The sequence below is a fragment of the Uloborus diversus genome, chromosome 7 (genome assembly GCF_026930045.1).
Source record: "Uloborus diversus isolate 005 chromosome 7, Udiv.v.3.1, whole genome shotgun sequence".
NCBI lineage: Eukaryota > Metazoa > Arthropoda > Arachnida > Araneae > Uloboridae > Uloborus > Uloborus diversus.
The window spans coordinates 158,871,286-158,889,538 of NC_072737.1; the positions used below are offsets into that span (position 1 = coordinate 158,871,286).

General features: G+C 33.1%; 1 protein-coding gene across 2 annotated transcripts in view; it reads right to left on the reverse strand.

Annotated features, from left to right (window-relative positions):
* The window catches only part of LOC129226474 (CUGBP Elav-like family member 4), a 568,366-nt gene that overhangs the window by 74,309 nt on the left and 475,804 nt on the right, over window positions 1-18,253 (reverse strand). Inside the window, exon 6 of one of the 2 annotated variants that reach the window (XM_054861083.1) lies at window positions 13,015-13,140. The exons of the other annotated variant lie outside the window; for it this stretch is intronic. Within the exon in view, the coding sequence (XP_054717058.1) occupies window positions 13,015-13,140 (126 nt within the window). The remainder of the gene's footprint in view (window positions 1-13,014; window positions 13,141-18,253) is intronic. 2 annotated transcript variants of the gene reach the window in all.

Consider the following 18,253-nt stretch of genomic DNA (forward strand, 5'->3'; position numbering starts at 1 on the left):
TTATCGTTGATGCCTCAACAGCAATATCTTCTCATGCAAAATTTTTTGTCTCTCCTACCATATTGATGTCCATCCTAGTGTATGAAACGGCAACGAAACGTCTGGCATAAAAGACATAAACACATAAAATTCTTTGCAAAAATAAAACCACACCACCATCGGATATTGGAAAGCATACTATAATAGCCATCGTGCTCTTGACAACTTGTAACATTTATAGTCTTAGCGGAGCGTCCTTATGTTCCAGGATGCTACGAGACGTAATCTTTAAGAATACGAAAGGTAGTTCCCAGAGGATACATAGAGGGATGGATGAGGAAAGGGCTTTCTTTTTGGATTGTAACACTTATGAAAGATCAAATTTCTAGGGCGCACTTTGGAGAACATTACGTGAAGTATGTATTTGAAAGTAATATGATTTCATTCGATCGTATAATTTGCCTCAAATATTTCAAATGTATTTGAAAGCAATATGATTTCATTTGATCGTATGGTTTGCCTCAAATATTTCAAATGTATTTGAAAGCAATATGATTTCATTTGATCGCATGGTTTGCCTCAAATATTTCAAATGTATTTGAAAGCAATATGATTTCATTTGATCGTATAGTTTGCCTCAAATATTTCTAATGTATTTGAAAGCAATATGATTTCATTCGATCGTATAATTTGCCTCGAATATTTCAAATGTATTTGAAAGCAATATGATTTCATTAGATCGTATAGTTTGCCTCAAATATTTCAAATGCATTTGAAATCAATATGATTTCATTCGATCGTATAATTTGCCTCAAATATTTAAAATGTATTTGAAAGCAATATGATTTCATTCGATCGTATAGTTTGCCTCAAATATTTCTAATGTATTTGAAAACAATATGATTTCATTTGATCGTATAGTTTGCCTCAAATATTTCTAATGTATTTGAAAGCAATATGATTTCATTCGATCGTATAATTTGACTCAGAAACTTCGAATGCATTTGATCGTATTTTATTCATCGCCCTTTTTTCAGTATTTACTTACAAGTATGGTGTTGTTTCATTTAACAAATTGGAACTTAATCCGTATTTATCGGACCACTCAAAATCTCAAAGATGAAATTTTTAATTTTCTCTGTAAGCTCTCCATTTGTATTTCCACCTTAAAACAATAGAGTTGTTTACACACCCCTTACACGATAATTTGTGAATTATGAATCTAACGGCGGCAGTACAGCTGAAGTTCAAAAGCATTGACCGTTGTATTAGATTCATCTTACTTTCTTGTTCAAGGAAAAATTAATTTTAACTTAAAAATAATTTTACTGCTTATCAATCGGTATAAATTTGCCGGTTATATACTATCGACAAAGTTCCTAATTACTGATGATTGCCAATTAATCTGCTTATTCTAAATTCAACCTTCAAAAATGAAAATAATTATTCCTTTTAGGGCCCCTTTTCAGAATTAAAGTCTCTTTTCTCCTAAGGGACGAATTAAAAGCCCTTTGTGAGCACTGTTTATCGTAATACAATTACAGTAGAAATTCAGTTATCTGAATCGTTTATTATCCGAACAGTATTCATAATTTCAGAAAAAAAAAGAAAAAAAAAAGACGGAAACGTACATACGAATCACAAAATAATTATTCTGTCTGAGTGTGCTCTTCTGCCGTGCTAAGCACCAAAGTCGTATCTGCACTTTTTGTCAAAGCTGAGTTATTGTCACCAGGTGGTTCTTTGCCTCGTATTTTACCCAAGTACAATGTTTTATGGTCATTTGTGGATGGGAAATATTTAAAAAAAAAATTCTGAAAAAGTTTCATCCGAATCAAATACAGGGTGCTGAGAAAGTTCCCACAATTTTGTTTAAAACGTTTTTTGGCGTTAAAGTCGTATGTTGGCGATTTATTTGGCACATATTGTTTATTGGCATTAAAAGTATTTGAGGTTTAATCATTTGTTCTTTGTTAGTTCATTGAGCTAGTGAGCTATGAATCGTGAAAATGTGCGTGTCACTGTCGTTGAATTACACAAGAAGGGAATGAAAGCAGCCGATATTATTCGAGCGACTGGATTCAAGAGTAAAAGTCTATGCCGCTACAAGGAGACTGGATGAACTGCAGACCGTCCACGGAGTGGTCGTCCAACCACTGCAAAATGCCTGGAATGAGATAAGGTGGATGCGTGCGCGAGCATCGCCGGTAATTTTAAACTGCCGCTCCGTAAATGTATTGAAGCCCAAGGAGCCAATTTTGAACAATTGTTATATATTTTTTTGTTTAATGCTATTATTATTGTTTCAATGAAGAGTTTTTATTGCTTTAACTTGTTGATTTGTTGAATTATGTGTTAGTTACAGCCTATTGAAATATGTAATAAAATTGCGGGAACTTTCTCCGCACTCTGTACATGGAGGCACACAAATTCAAAGGATAATTTCTCATTTTAACTCAGCTTTAAATACCACTTTTGCGCTTAGCACGGCACTATTGTTCTTCTGTCCGCGAAGCTATATTGTAAACTCAGACCTAAGATTAATGGGATGACATTGATGTGTCATCGTCTCATAGTGCAGTTCTGTTACTGGCAGCTATCCGTTCACTACGTGGCCGGCGCTATCAAATAATTAATTAAACATTCTTTTAAAACTTTTTTATTCCCATTTTCAACATGCATCCGGAAACTAATTAAAATAGACTCTTTTTACTTCCTTTTACAAAAAAGGAAGTATTGTATTCGCGAAAAAAAATTTCACTCAAAAATCGGACTTAATTTCCATTTTTCTCACCCCCGAACGAATGTTGAGTTTTGTTTTCGACACGATCACACGTGGATATATGCCTAGGAACGTACAGACACCCGAAATATCTATTTTGACGATCCCCGAGTTAATTACGACGAGTTTTCTCGTGACGTCTGTATGTACGTATGTATGTGCGTATGTGTGTATGTATGTCGCATAACTCAAAAACGGACTATCCTAGAAAGTTGAAATTTGGTACATAGACTCCTAGTGGGATCTAGTTGTGCACCTCTCTTTTTTGTGGCATTCGGATGCCCCAAAGGCGGTCTTTTGCCCCTTTTTGAGGGGAAATCATTGTTAATTTCGATGTAAACTCAAGTGGTGTTATAATTTGGCGGACACTTGGCGATATATCGCCAGTCTTTTTGTCGCCAACTTGGCGACAAATTTGGCGATTTTTTATTTATTTTGTTATTTGTTTAAAATTTGGTTTCAATTTGACCACTGTTGTTGATATTGTAACGGATTCGGTGCGACTTCCACTTTCTTGAAATGAAGACACAGTTCTTGATAAAAGCACAGGAAATTTATTTACACTATGTACAGGAAAGATCGTCAACAACTGCAAAATTATTCATCAGCAATTAAGCAATTATCACGCAACACCGTAAACTCAACGTTTACACACGTATTTACTTCCAAATACGAAAACAACACAGCGAAATGCCTCGCTATAAACAGAGCAAAATGCTCTCCGTTCGAAATCTGAATCGAAACTAACTGTTTATCCATCGCTAACGGCTTAAATACACCGAAAAGAAATTTCTCCAATATTCCACACGCTTCTGTAAAGTAGTAGACCGTTATCAATGAAAAGAAAGAAAATAGGGGTCGTATAATTTAGCCGAATGAAAAAGGGGTTGTATATTCATTACGGGAAACTATTTACAGGTTACGTTCCTACAATAATTACTATTTACAGGATTTGTAACAATATTTAGAGAGTAAACTATTGAATCACATTAAAACTGCCAATAATGGGGAAATGACATTAAATTGGAGTAAAAGGAAGTCATGTGATGCACACATCAACTCGTTTTGGACAGAATATGATTTTCCGAATGATTGACTATCCAAATGAGGTCCGGTCCCAATTGATTCGGATAATAAGACTTCTACTGTATTTTCACTTTTTCAAAACAATTTCGTTATTTACACAACTTCGCATAAACCTTCTTCACAATAATCTAACAACCTGTTCTTTCCTACTGAAACCGGAAGTTTTGACAAAGTACTTGCACATAAATGCATACAGCCGTTTAAAAATGAAATGAAGACAGAAAAAAAAAACCCCTCATCCAAATATATCCGGCTAGGGAAAAGTGAAAAGTAATAGCTATTCCTTGACAACTTGTAGCGTTTATGGCTGAGGCTCACAGCCCTTGCTTTCTCATGTGCCGTGCGATGTAATCTTAGTAGTAACAGAGTGACTCCCCAGGGGTACATAGCGATGGAAGAGTTGCGCTTTAAGAGTATCTTGTGCATTAAGGAGGGTCAACTTTTCATCGGGAGGTAGCTGGGGAAGAGCTGACTTTGGTGTGGAGACAAGTGGTGTATTATGTGCTGAAGAGGAGCTTTGGTTTTGAGCCATTTGCTGGTACACAGTCAAATGTTTTCCTGAAATTTTACGGTAAAAAATACTAGCATCCATGTTGCAGTACTTTTTACAGTAAAATCTGATTTAATGTAAAACTCTACGGTAGAAAAAAAAATAGATAGCTGAGGCTTATTATACGGTAAAAAGTACTGGCATCCATGATACCAATACTCTTTACCGTAAAATCTGATTTTACTGTAAAGTTTCCATTACTGTAAAAAATCTATGGCAGAAAAAAACAAGAACGCTGAGGCTAGTTGCGCTGACTAAGTAGTACTGACATCCATGTTTCTAGAACTTTTTACCGCAAAATCTTATTTTACTTAAAAAAAAAAAATTGAATTTTGACATCTGGAGTTCAAATTATGTTTTTCGCAATCACGAGTGTGTTTGTGTTACTAGGCGTGTGTGTTTGTGTCTGTGGGCAGGCATGAGTGTGTGTGCATGTGTGTGTGTGTACGTGTGTGTTTGTGTATGTGTGTGGGTAGGTGTGTGTCTGTATAGTCTGTATATGTGTGTGTGTGTACATGTGTGTTTGTGTATGTGTGTGTGTAGGTGTGTGTGTAAGATTTGAACTCAACCTGAAGACTTTCGCTAGAGGAGCAGCATCGTGAGGTCGGTCGACGGTGGTGCTGCATAGGGAGGCGGTGGGAAAATAAAATCATAGGAATTCAAAACAGTCAAATGAGAACAATAAGCAATGTGATATATATATATATATATATATATAAAAAAAAAAAAAAAAAAAAAAAAAAAAAAAAAAAAAAAAAAAAAAAAAAAAAAAAAAAACAGGACGCTGTGTCTAGTAGCCCTGATTAAAAAGAACGAGATGCAAGCAGTGGTATTCGAACCTGTCATCTCAATGCTCGTACATCGCTGCGCAGACTGTTGTACTGAATGGAATTCGAGGACCGAAAGGGAAAGATGACATAAATATATGCTTTGCAGCATAAGAGACGTGGTGTACCGAACGGCGCTGTATTCGTTTACTTTTTCTGGTACAGTTTACAGTAAAAATTTGTCTGCACTGTTAAGACTCCATTAACCTAAAATAACTGCTCTGATTTTTTTTTTAAATGTAGGCAAGGAGAGCACCGGTAATCCAAACGCCAGTTGACCGGATGTGCGAATAATCCGGATTGATTAAGAGCGGTGCTTTGCTTCGGATCATGAAATTTACGGCAAACTTTCATCTGAATTTTTTTTTAATGGATACTTGAAATACTTTTGAAGGAATTGCTGCGTGTTTACCTCTTTGGGGGAGGGTTTGCGTTGTGTTTGGGGTGGGTGTCTTGTACTTTGAGGAGTGGGGGTGGGTACTCCTGCTTAAAGAGATGGAGTAAGCTTTCCGAAAGTGGATCTCATCTTCCTTCGGATTTCGTTTCCATGGCATTTCACTAAACCCCAAAATCATATCTGAAGTTTTTTTCAGTCAAAATAGAAGTTCTCAGCACTATATTCGCTCAAATTTTAAAATTGCAATTTAAATAGTTACAAATGTAACAAAATTTGAACGAAACTATTATCTTTTACTTTAAGACTTTTTTTTTCTAGCGCGATATGTGCAATGGAAATATACATTTACTTTTAAACGCATGAAGATTAAGGATCTTTTAGGTGGCAAGAATCGTGTGTCACTAGTGATTCTTTAAAAATGAGTTCTTGCTGAAAACAATCGAAACGTTCATAATGTTTTTTCCAGAAAACTGATTGCGCCAGAAAATTGCCTTCTATTTCCCCCAGGCAAACACTAACGTTTCTAAATTCAAGCATATGTCAAACATTCCGAGAAGCCTGTTGCTCATAATGAAATGCTACAACAGTACTGATAAGCGAAATCCAGCTGTCAAAAGAAATACATAAACATTTAGATAAGGTTTTTGAATAAACTTAGTCCATTTCTGCAAGGAATTCCTAGCAGCGTAAAAGCTCATATTCAAAGAAAAACTTACCTTCAAAAGCTTTTTTGGGAATAAAAGGACATGAAAGTGTCTAGAATTAAAGTCCATGGAGGAATTTGCAAAGAAAAAACTAACTTTAGCTATAGATTTAAACTGAGGAACAAAGATTCTTGGCATTGGACCCAGAGCGATTTGTTGGATTATGGAGCTGTGAGAATTATTTTTTCTTGGAAGAAAGTTTGAATGCATTATGCCAAGGGCAAAAAATAGGAAAGTCGTTTTTAGCCAAATGTCTGTCGTCGCTTTGTTTTGAAAGAAAAGCTGTTGGGAAATAAGAGGAAGTAGCATTTTTCCAGGTGAAAACTCTCAAAGCACATTTCGTAAATGATAGCTGGAGCGGAGTTTATGTAAAATGTCATGTAGTAGCGTTTCTTTAATAAGGAAACTGCGAAAGTAAGGTCTGACATCTATGTAAAAGTTTTAAAATTAAATAAAAATATGATGAATCTCTACATAGTATAAAATGAAGTCTCCAAAAAGCGTCTGTGTGTTTGAACTCGCAAAACTCGAGAACTACCCGGCCGATTGCGCTGAAATTTTCACAGTTTGTTCCTTTAAGTCCTGAAAAGGTTGCAGACCAGTTCGAAAATAATTCGACGAATCATTCTTTTTTAATTCCAATTTAGGCTCAATTTTCATAGATTCCTAAATATGGGGGTGAAAAATTACATGCACATATTAATATTATATATCGCTGGAAAGAGCAGAATTTTCCGCGTTCTACGCAATTTGTTTCAATGACCTAACTTAACTAAGGCGGGAGTTATTTACGTTTTTAGAGTTCGAATTTGTTTAGGCTTAGCTGAACTTTAGGTAGTACTTTCTTCATTAAATTTATCAATAAAAAGTGAAGGAATTCTCCCACAGTTTTCTTAAATTTTTTACTCCAGATCTAACTCGACCTATGGTCGAAAATTTAACCCTCTATCTCCATTAGAAAAAAAGTTAAAAGCGAATTAAATGAAGTTCAAAAATCTGTTCTCTATTGTAGATTTTAACCATTTTATTTTGCGTTTCCACGGTAACGCTTTTTGAATCCATTGTTTATTTCCGACTTTCTCATTTTCAATTCTTTAAAAACTTATTTTATTTTGTGTTTCCATAGTTACGATTTTTAAATCCATCTTTCTCATTTTATTTTAATTTTTAAAAGTATTTTAATATCTGTCGTCATTGTTTGGAGGGGAAATTTTGCATGATGGTTTTTTTTTCTTTTTTTATACCTGATTGTTGAATATACACTTGACACAATTTTTTTTAAAAAGTAGACCGGGCAAAGTCGAGCAACGCAGCTAGTATATATATATATATATATATATATATATATATATATATATATATATATATATATATATATATATATATATATATATATATATATATATATATATATATATATATATATATATATATATATATATATATTTAAAGTAAGAATTCCAGGGTTGACTGCATCTAAATTTCTGTTTCTTGTGTTTCTTCAACTAACGAACAGAGAAGTCTACCACATATCGCCACCTAAGGGCCTTAGTGTTGTTCTGAGCCGACGATATGAAAAATTTTAGCAATGCTATAAAACTAAACTGAAAATATTTTAATGTTTTAAAAGTACAAACTGCATCTAAATCACTTTTGTTGCATTTCTTTCATAAGTTACGTTATAATGTTGCATTTCTGAGATAAGTGAAATGTGAAAGGAATTTTAGTAATAAGTTACCGTTTCTGAGCCAGGGCTAAGGTTAGAACTACATCCAATATACCAGACTGTCCGGTTATCACATCCAAATACTATGTGATAACCTTGCTGTTTGGTATATTGCATGAGGAAGGAAAGTCTGACATCTGTGTACAATTTAAGAAATAAAATAAAAATATACTGAAAATATTTCAAGTTTTTAAAAGTACGAACTCCGATATTAACTGTATATAAATTTCTGTTGTGTTTCCTCAATAAGTTGCGTTTAAACATTGCGTTTCTTTAACAAGCGAAGTGCGAAAGAGAAGCTCAACATCAATCTTAAATTTTGTCAATAAAATAAAAATATGTACTGAAAATATATTACTGCTTCTAAGGTACTAATTTAATTTTGCCAACTGCACTCCAAGCCAAACGAGTAGTAGTGGAGGGATCTTTCACGTGTCGCACAATCATACGGGATTTTCGGCATCTTGAAAATTCACCCACTAGAGCCAGGTTCGAACCTGCACTTTTGGGCATAAGAGACCAGCGTCTAACCACTACACCGCTCTATAAGCATGTGGTCTGTTGTAGCTCTTTTTCTTTTAATGCGAGTATCTTACGGAATATTGGTTTCAGATGTTTCTAGTTCTTGTATATAGGGTGAAAAATATTATTTCCTTCCTATATATATATATATATATATATATATATATATATATATATATATATATATATATATATGTATAAGGTGGAGCTCTACCCGTTTTGCAGATGCGTTCAAATGTAATATTATAAAAGAAAAATAAACTGAAATGCATGTATAATTGGTCAGTATAATATTAATTAATTGCCGCTTCGTTCTTCATTTTTGAAGAAATTATTTTTAAAGGAAAATTCTGTATTCAGAAGTACTAATCGTAACATGCACGGCTGCTTTCTAAAATGCAGGTAAAATACCTTTTAATTGGTTTATGGCGTTCCATGTTAAAAATATATCCCCTAATAGACGAGTGACGTCATCGGATAGAAAAGATACGCCGACATATTTGAGCAGTGACTAAATGCGCTCTAAATGTGTCGTTAGTGATTAAAAGCAAAATTATGTGAAAAGTATAACCTAGCACATTACGCGGGAAAATTTCACTGTGTGGAATTTTAGAATGGTCGCACTTAAGAAAAAGGAAATTTACGTAATGGTGTGTCAGTGTTCAAAACTCTGGGAATATCGCAAGATTTAACGAGACTAGGAAGCGAGTGGAGTTGAGTTGGCATAATGGAAAAGGATAACGATGTCGTTTGGGGTGAATGAGAAAATTTCTTGCTGAAAAATAAGTTAATATTTCAAGTGCTGGGTAGTGTAAATGATTCTGAAAGTCTGCTGGGAAATATTGAATTATAATATCAGAATGGCTGGAGTGATATATCTTTTTATGATATGATTTGCTTTTACTTTTCCAGATTTTTTTATTGCTCATTATGAGGCGTAAAAATTTAGTTTCGTGATTTATAACAGGTGCATTATATTTTTTAAAAAAATTGTGACTTAAAATTAGAGATTTAATCAAAACTGATTTATGAGATTTATTATATGAATTAGAATGTGCATATTAATTTTATTGCTAAAGCGATTTGTTAATCGGAATGCTTTTTGTTTTTGCATTCAAAAGGGAAATTTAGAATTAAAAAAATTTTTTTTTGTTCTGAATTCATTATTTTAAGAGGAAAATCTTAAGCACTTAGGAAAAAGTTAAGAAAAAATACTTACATTTAACTTCTGCAAATATAAAAATTTTAAGCAGCTTTACTTCCTTCGCCTGTTCATATTAGTATCTTACTGGATTAATTTCCTGATTTTCTTATATCTATATTATTAGCTACCTTTCAGGACATGAGTTAGAACAGAACTTGGTATAACATATTTGGTTTATTTTATTATGGATTTAATACCAAACAGGGCCCGATTAAGATATCAGGGGGCTCTAGGCCATATACTTTTTTGGGGCTCCTGTGTCGTCAAATCTTGCAATTTTAGCCATTGCCGAAAACAGTTTTAGCTATTGGTTAAAAAAAATTAGCCATATGTGGACCCCTAAAAAGGGGGGGGGGGCAATCCACGGCCTAGTTCGTCTGTTCAGTAACCAGGCCCTGATCGCAAATGACTGGAAGTTGAGACCAAGATTATGCCGATTGCAACAAATAGTAATCGGTTCAGTCGCTATTTTAATTTTGTAAAAAAACCTCCACTGTAAAAAATATTGCTACACATAGCGATTACATTTGACCTCACATAGCGAATAACTATTTTTTTAAAAGAACCAACAGATGTTTTTAAGTTTAATTACATTGAGTTATTTCTCTGCCCATTGTTTACTTAGCCGTCTCTGGTTTTATTTTAACGCAAGTGATAAAGTTTTTATTTTGAGGTGAACTAGTTCTTCTTTGGTTTTACTTCAGACCAGGCTAAAGATTTTCCAGACCGAGTATAAAGAATACTATTAGGCTGTCAACATAAGAGTTTCTGACTTTTATCGTTACGAGCGGAACGGTTTACCTTTCTGCCAAGTGCTTTTTCAACAACAGAATTTATGTAAAGTTATGTGTTATCTCAAGAATTTATGTTAACAGAGACAACTCAATTTCACCTTGGTGTTAATAAAGGTACCAAATTCAGAACTAAAGGGTAAAGTTCTTTACCACAATTTATTTTTTAATTCCGATAGCCAATTTTTACATTTCGTGCTATGGAAGGGACAGTCTATATTTATTTTATGTCTGTGGCAGATACCGATATCGGTAAAGTTCAATTGTATTCATACCTGTTTGGCTTTAATTGTACTGATTGCTTGTGTCTAACTCTTCAACAAAAATAATTACTGTAACTTGTACTTTTTATACCAGTAATACGCTTTTCGTGTTTAGCTATACGCAAAAATTTTTCGAGGAACTTCTAGGCTTTTTCTATTTAGGTCTATTAGACCAGCCTATAGGAGCTGCTATTATGAATGTGGGGATGTTACTATGACATCTTTATAGTCTTTCTCATCGGCTCGTTGCCAAAATCATTTTCAAAAAACTTTGCTTGAATCAGATTGAGTTTTTGAGTTCGTTATTAACATTGAATTGTAATGTAAAACATTAGTGAAAATGGGGAAATTGCCATAACGTGATCAATGTCAATCGACAACTAATTACCCAGCCTGTACTTTTTATGAAGTAAAACAAGTGTTTAATAAAAACACCTTGTCATTTCTTATATTTTTAGCATTTTGTTTCATATAAATTGCAAAAATGGCTCAGCCCCCGGTTTTTGTTTAAAATAAAATAAAAGAAAAAAAAGCCTGGTTTTTGGTACCAAGGTTTTCTAAAGTTTTGAAGATTAGCCAAGTAGTCCACGTCATTATAATAACTCCGTAAAATTTAAAAAAAAAACTTTTGCACGTTCACACACATAGGAGAACTTCAGAAGCTTAGCAATATGCACCTCATGGCAGTTTAACTTAATGTTATAGTGGATTGAAATATTTGAGCAATTTCAGTGCAAAAGTGATTTTTCATCAAATTGCTGTAATTGCTAATATTTTCATTAACGCTTAAATTTCCTTATTTGTACCCAAGAAATGGCCAACAACTACAAAATTTCATTATTTGTACCCTAGAGCGTCGATAAAGCTTACAAATACAAAATTTCATTATTTGTACCACAGAAAAAGCCTACAACTACAAAATTTCATTATTTGTAACCGAGTAAATGCCTGCAACTGCAAAATTTCATTATTTGTAACCGAGAAATAGCCTACAACTGCAAATTTTCATTATTTGTGCTCGAGAAAAAGCCTACAACTACAAAATTTCATTATTTGTACCCTAGAGCGTCGATAAAGCTTACAAATACAATTTTTCATTATTTGTACCACAGAAAAAGCCTACAACTACAAAATTTCATTATTTGTAACCGAGAAAATGCCTACAACTGCAAAATTTCATTATTTGTAACTGAGAAATAGCCTACAACTATAAATTTTCGTTATGTGCACTCGACAAAAAGCCTACAATTACAAAATTTCATTATTTGTACCCTAGAGCGTCGATAAAGCTTACAAATACAAATTTTCATTATTTGTACCACAGAAAAAGCCTACAACTACAAAATTTCATTATTTGTAACCGAGAAAATGCCTACAACTGCAAAATTTCATTATTTGCAACCGAGAAAAAGCAGACAGTTACAAAATTTCATTATTTGTACCCGGGAAATGACCTGCAACGGGGAAAAAGAAGCAACAATAGAAACGGTATTCTGAGTATTTCCAGTTGTTATACAGTAGAAGACCGTTATAACGCCGACCTGTATAACGTAATTCTCTATAAACCGCACTACTTTTCAGAAGTAAACAACAGGTTTTGAAGATTAAAAAATCCCTCTGTTTTGCTTTGCAAAAATAAAAATTGTTAGGAAATTAAATTTTGAAAGTTTTTCATCTTTCCATCTCATTTCAGTGCTTTTAAATTGACAATTAGAACTCATAGTAAACAGAAAATACCAGATGACTCTTGAAAATGCAGCTCTTATGCAAACCATGAAGCTAGCAGAAGTGCAGGATTTCGATTGTGAAACATATTTATTTGTGAATAACAAATTGTAATTATGATGCTTTAACACTCATTGCAGATAAAACTCATTCTGAAGTGCTAATATATTGATATATTCTTAATATTAGTTTCAAAATTTGTGAAATGATCTATATAATGCAAAAACCTGTATAACGCAAAAGCTCTGGTCCCAAGGTGTGCGTTAGAACGGTCTTCCACTGTATATGGTAACCGAGAATATCTACCGAATTCAAACCGAAGAAGAAACAAAAAACGGCTTAAAAAAGCACAACTAAATACATCAAAGCAATTCCAACAACCAGCCATGACAACACCGACATGACCAAACATCGAGTTGGAGAAACATCAAAAGCGGAAAGGGAGTAGTGGTACTTACTTGGATAGTGCGGCATGCCGTTGGTGTACACCTCTCCCTGTCCGTTAGCTTGAGGTACACTAAAGGTGGGCATGGTGGGGGAAGGCAAGTTAGGGATTGCTCCATTCACACTCTGAGTCCCCGAACCTACAATAAAAAGCCTTGGGTCAATTTTCGTGTCCTCTGCTTCTTAACCCCTTAACTGGCGATGCTGTCTTTTTGCACTGCAATGAGCTTTTTGCCTGTCTTTGCTCCTACTGAGCGATGAATTCAGATCCGGTAAGGTGAGTTCCCACCTCGTGTCTTCTTGGAGAGACAAGCGAGAGGTTCTCGTTTTTGACTCCTGCTTGAGTTGAATCCAATCCTGCACCAATAACAAGTTCCCCTCTCACCTATCTCTCTAAGAAGAAATTGACTGTCTCAAGGTCAGAACTCATGCTACAGGAACCTGTTAGTTCGCAATCGCTCTGACAAAAAGAGCTGCATTTTACGTGAACTGTGGTCAAACTTAAATTGCCTGAAATGTGAGCATCTAAAGTTTTCTAGTTCAGCGAAACTGTGTTGGTTTACGGAACGAGGGTTATCAAGTTCTTGGCAACTGTGCGGCCGAAATTGTGTCTTCTATTTGAATTTCTGATTTTGCGTTTTTAAATGTTGAATGTAGTCTTTATTTTATGAATGTTTTAAAAATACGTAAAATCATACTTTTTGAATGGGTTTTAAAACATTACCAAATTAGCTCTTTAAACTTACAAATGTATTTTCTTTTTCTCCCTTGAAACAGCTGATTTTAATTTTAAAGAGAATAGCAAAATTAATGTTAAGATTACTAATATCGATTAGTAAAATACTTAACTAAATGGTATTTTGAAGCGAGAGCCTTTATATTTCAACTATTTCTCTCTCTCTTTTTAAAATGTATCATTTCTTTTGATAGTTAACTTGATATACTAAAGTTTTTAACGAACTCGAGTAAGAAAACAAAGAGTTTGTCTATTTCGTAAATTAATTTCGTTTTGAGTGATTGCAAACATAAATTGTGAAGTCAAAACATTTGTTTTTGAAGTACACGTTGACTTTTAATTATTAGTCAATTTAAAAATTGAACGGAAGTCTTCTGAATAATGTTTTTCCACAGTTCAGATAACCTCACAACTATCTAAAATATTCAATTGCAAATTATAAATTTAGCAAATTTTCTGCGAATGAAATATGTAAAATTTATTCAGGCAAAAAATTTTTCATCATTAAGTTTTTCAAGCTTTTAATGTGGTTTTTAAACTGAAATGGGTTTTTGATGAAACGGTTGCAAAATTGATTTCTTTTCTGCTGCACTTGTTGCTATAGGATCAATGTCTGATTTGGTATTAGGTGGCAATCATATCTCATAAAACTGTTTAAGGGGTTAAGTCATTCTACTCATTGACTACCGCATTTGCTTCGGAATCACATATATATTTTAAAATCGGTTGAAACAAAATTGTCCAAAGTATCAAACAATTTGTTAATGTCTGAAAACAAAACTCCTGTTGTGCGAAAATAATTTGAAAATTACTAGTAACGAAATTAAAATTCATGACAATGTAAGAAACTAAACATTCATTGAAAAAAACACATCAAAAATAAAGTAATCAAACATAAGTAATGACTATGTATAAATATGAATAAAACTAATAAAGGAATAAACATAAATAATTTTAGTTTAACAATGAAAGCTCAGAAACGATGAAATAAGAAATAAAATGTGTTAAGTACTAAAAGAAAATTTGCCGTAAAAACTTTCTCTTTTGCGGAAGCCTTCAATCTGGATTCCGTGGAGCTCTAAAGTTCTCTGGTTTTTGAAAGAGGTTCCACTGGTGTTCACTATTTGTCGAATCAAAACGCATAAAGGTTCGTAAATTTTAATTTTATAAAAGATCGACGTCTTAAAGGTGCTTTACTTATAAAATTGAACATAACTATTTTATGGACAAAATTAAACTATTACAGACGTAAAACAATTTTCAATGAAAAATTACCACGGCCGGGTCTTTAAAAATTTTCCTTTTTAATTATTTGTTATAATTTTAAATATTGTTGCTTTTCTTCATTATTTCATAGAATAATTAACTATTAAAACCGAAAAAAAACTTGCTATATTTAACACACAATAACTTATTAAGATCTTTGAACCTAGATTTAACTAAGATGCTATAATAGTTTGAATAATGAAACCACTGACATCCAATTTTTTCGGCTCTTTGATCTGAAAGACAATCTCAAAGAGTTTCTCAAAGTGTAAAAGGTTGAATACCTCTGGTCTTTGGTACTGAATTTTCGTGAAATTGTAACCTACAATTAATTTTTATCTTTGAAATTAAATAAAAAATAATATGCTATGAAACAACAAAAATATAAACTATTAAAAAATAATGTGTATGTTTTGATATGGAAAAAACATGCATTGTGCTAAAAGCCTTTTATTGCTGCCTATCTAGCAGAGCAATTAATTTTTATTTTTGTGAATTATCACGCTAAAGTTAGCAAGCAAATGCGGTAATTTTACGAAGAGTACATAAAGATATTTATGTATGATGGTATACTTGAGGCTTTCGGCTAGAGGACTCTAAAACAGCGACACGTTTGTAATAGCAAGGATTAAAATTTGAATAGCCACAACATCAGAGCAACATCAAAAAGACGACATCTAGATTATAATGAAAACATTGTACATATATGCATAAACACATAAAGCAGCATGCATTTACAGCTAAACTCACCAAATATTGCCAATAAAACTGCTAAAAATGTAATCTAATAATACAGCTGCTTTGCTATAAAAAGAACAACAATATTAACATTCAATTTACAAAAGCATAAAAAAGGTGTTCGAGATAACGAATCTAAATCAAAAATTCAGACATAATGATTTGGATATTTGAGTTACTGACTGAATTTTTATATCAACAATACTAACGGTACAAAGCTTAGTAATAGTAATGTGCGCCGAATTTAAAATCAAATAATTTGTGTACTACAAAGTATAGCAGAAGATTGTGTTCGGATAGAAATCAAAGAAGTATATTAAGTATGACTTAATCATTTCTTTTCCTTGTTTTTTTTTTTTTTTGGAAAAAATAAATAAAACCGGTGTGTCAATTTTAACTGTTTTGGAAAAATTTTCACTTACTATAATGAATAACTAATTGTGTTTATCAAATTTAACCATAGCAATTAGGATATTTGAGTTACTAACAGTTTATTTGTATCAACAATACTCACTGTAGAAAACTTAGTATTGTAAGCATAATATAAATTAGAATAATTTGTGCATGGAGTATAGCAGAAGATGTCACTCGAATACAAACTGAAAAAGTATATAAAGTAAGGTTTAATCTTTTTTTTTTTTTTTTTGAAGAAAAAAGAGAGATAAGTTGGGTTGTACTGTTTTGGAAAAATCATCATTTAATTTATTGAAACACTCATAGTGCTTTTAAAAATTTAAACATATCAATTCGGATATTTGAATTTCTGATTATGCTTGTACGTCAGCAATGCTTTATTAAATTCATATAGTAAGAGCACTTGACTAGTACAAAATTTAGTTTTATAAGTACAATATAAAGTAAATTAATTTGTATATAGAGTAGATTAGAATAGTACATTCGAACACAAAACGAAGAATATGAAGCAGAGTATAACTATATACTCTCTTTTTTGACGTTGTAAATGTCTATTTATTAATTGAACAGTTTATTTCAAAACCAGGCAAGAGCAAAGCTCTAAAACTTGGAAAAAGCATTCTTATCATCAACATTTTTCGATAAGGGTTACAGCTATTTAACTGAAAGGAAATCACATTTAAGTGTATTTCCTTTAGTAAAAAGAGTTTTTGTCTCTACTGAACCTTTCAATGTGATGATATATCCCCAAAATTGGAAAACTTGGCTTTTGACGCATAGACTAATAATAATAGACCGAGCTATGGCAACCCTTTTGCTGCACATAAACCAAACCATGTGACTGGTGGATATCCTAGCAACAGTGGCGTTGATCGTAGCAGACGATCAACGCCCGCGAGAAATAAAATAAATAGAATTGATGGAACACGGAAGAATGATCTTTTATGGAGTACGATTTGTAAATTTGTTATTTTAAGTTGTAAATATTTTGTTAATATAGTGAGTTTTTCGTTTAGATAGTATTGTGCATTTTCTTTAGTCAATTTCAATAACTCTCTAAGCAATTAAAGATGCAAGCGCCCAAAAAGAATCTGCAAACGGTTAGATTTTTACCTACACTTTCAATTTAAGATACCGATTAATACATTTTTGCGTTAACGCAAAACGTTTACGCCATTACCTTCACGCCAACGCTGACGTAGCAGTTCCAAATGAAATAAAAGTTACTGAAAACTGTGATCAAAAACTAATTACTAATGTCAAAATAATGCATAACTAAAAGAAAAACAGTTCAATCTCTACATCTGGAAAAAAAAAATTACAATGAAACCACATTACGTCTTAAAATACATGTCGAGTGCCAAACTATAGATAATGTTGCAATCTAGCAACCATGCTGCCAAACTTTTCGCCAAGCCTCCCACCAGTCACATGATGTATCCATGAACCAATTTTTTCATCAGCAAGTCTGGGAAAGCTCGGTCTACTCTAATTATTAGTCTATGTTTTGACGGGCTTCTGAAATAAACGATTCCATCATCTTTGCTCCATTTTTTATTCTAACTGAAAAAAAAGTGATTCCCTATTCAATAAGAAATATTTTCTACCTAAAAAACACAAGTACTGTCAGAACCCTCCACGAAATATAGACCATCGCACCCTTCCTATTTGCGTTGATTGACCGGCCCCATTAGTCGGCAAGCTTTATTAATTACATTAATACAAGGCTGAGCCCGAGCGGTGACACATAAGCAGGGGCTGTCATTTCTGTTAAGCCTAATGAATAATCAGTTTACGTGGACGGCAAATGGATGTCCATCAGGCGTCAGACAGAAATTATTGAATTCGATTCGACAAGCCTCTCCCTGCACCCAAATCTGTTTGCTAAGTTCCAAAGTTTGTGGCCATTTGCATAAATGATTTACATCGGGCGATCCGCACGCGAGAAAATTTTAGGCTGACCTTTCGTTGAATATTAGATTGTTCTGCGGAGTTGATGAAATCAACGTTTAATTGTGCAGTTCTCTATGAAATCAGATTCAGTCATATTTTAGAGAATATTTGAAATATAAGTAAAATGACAAATTTACAACAGGAAA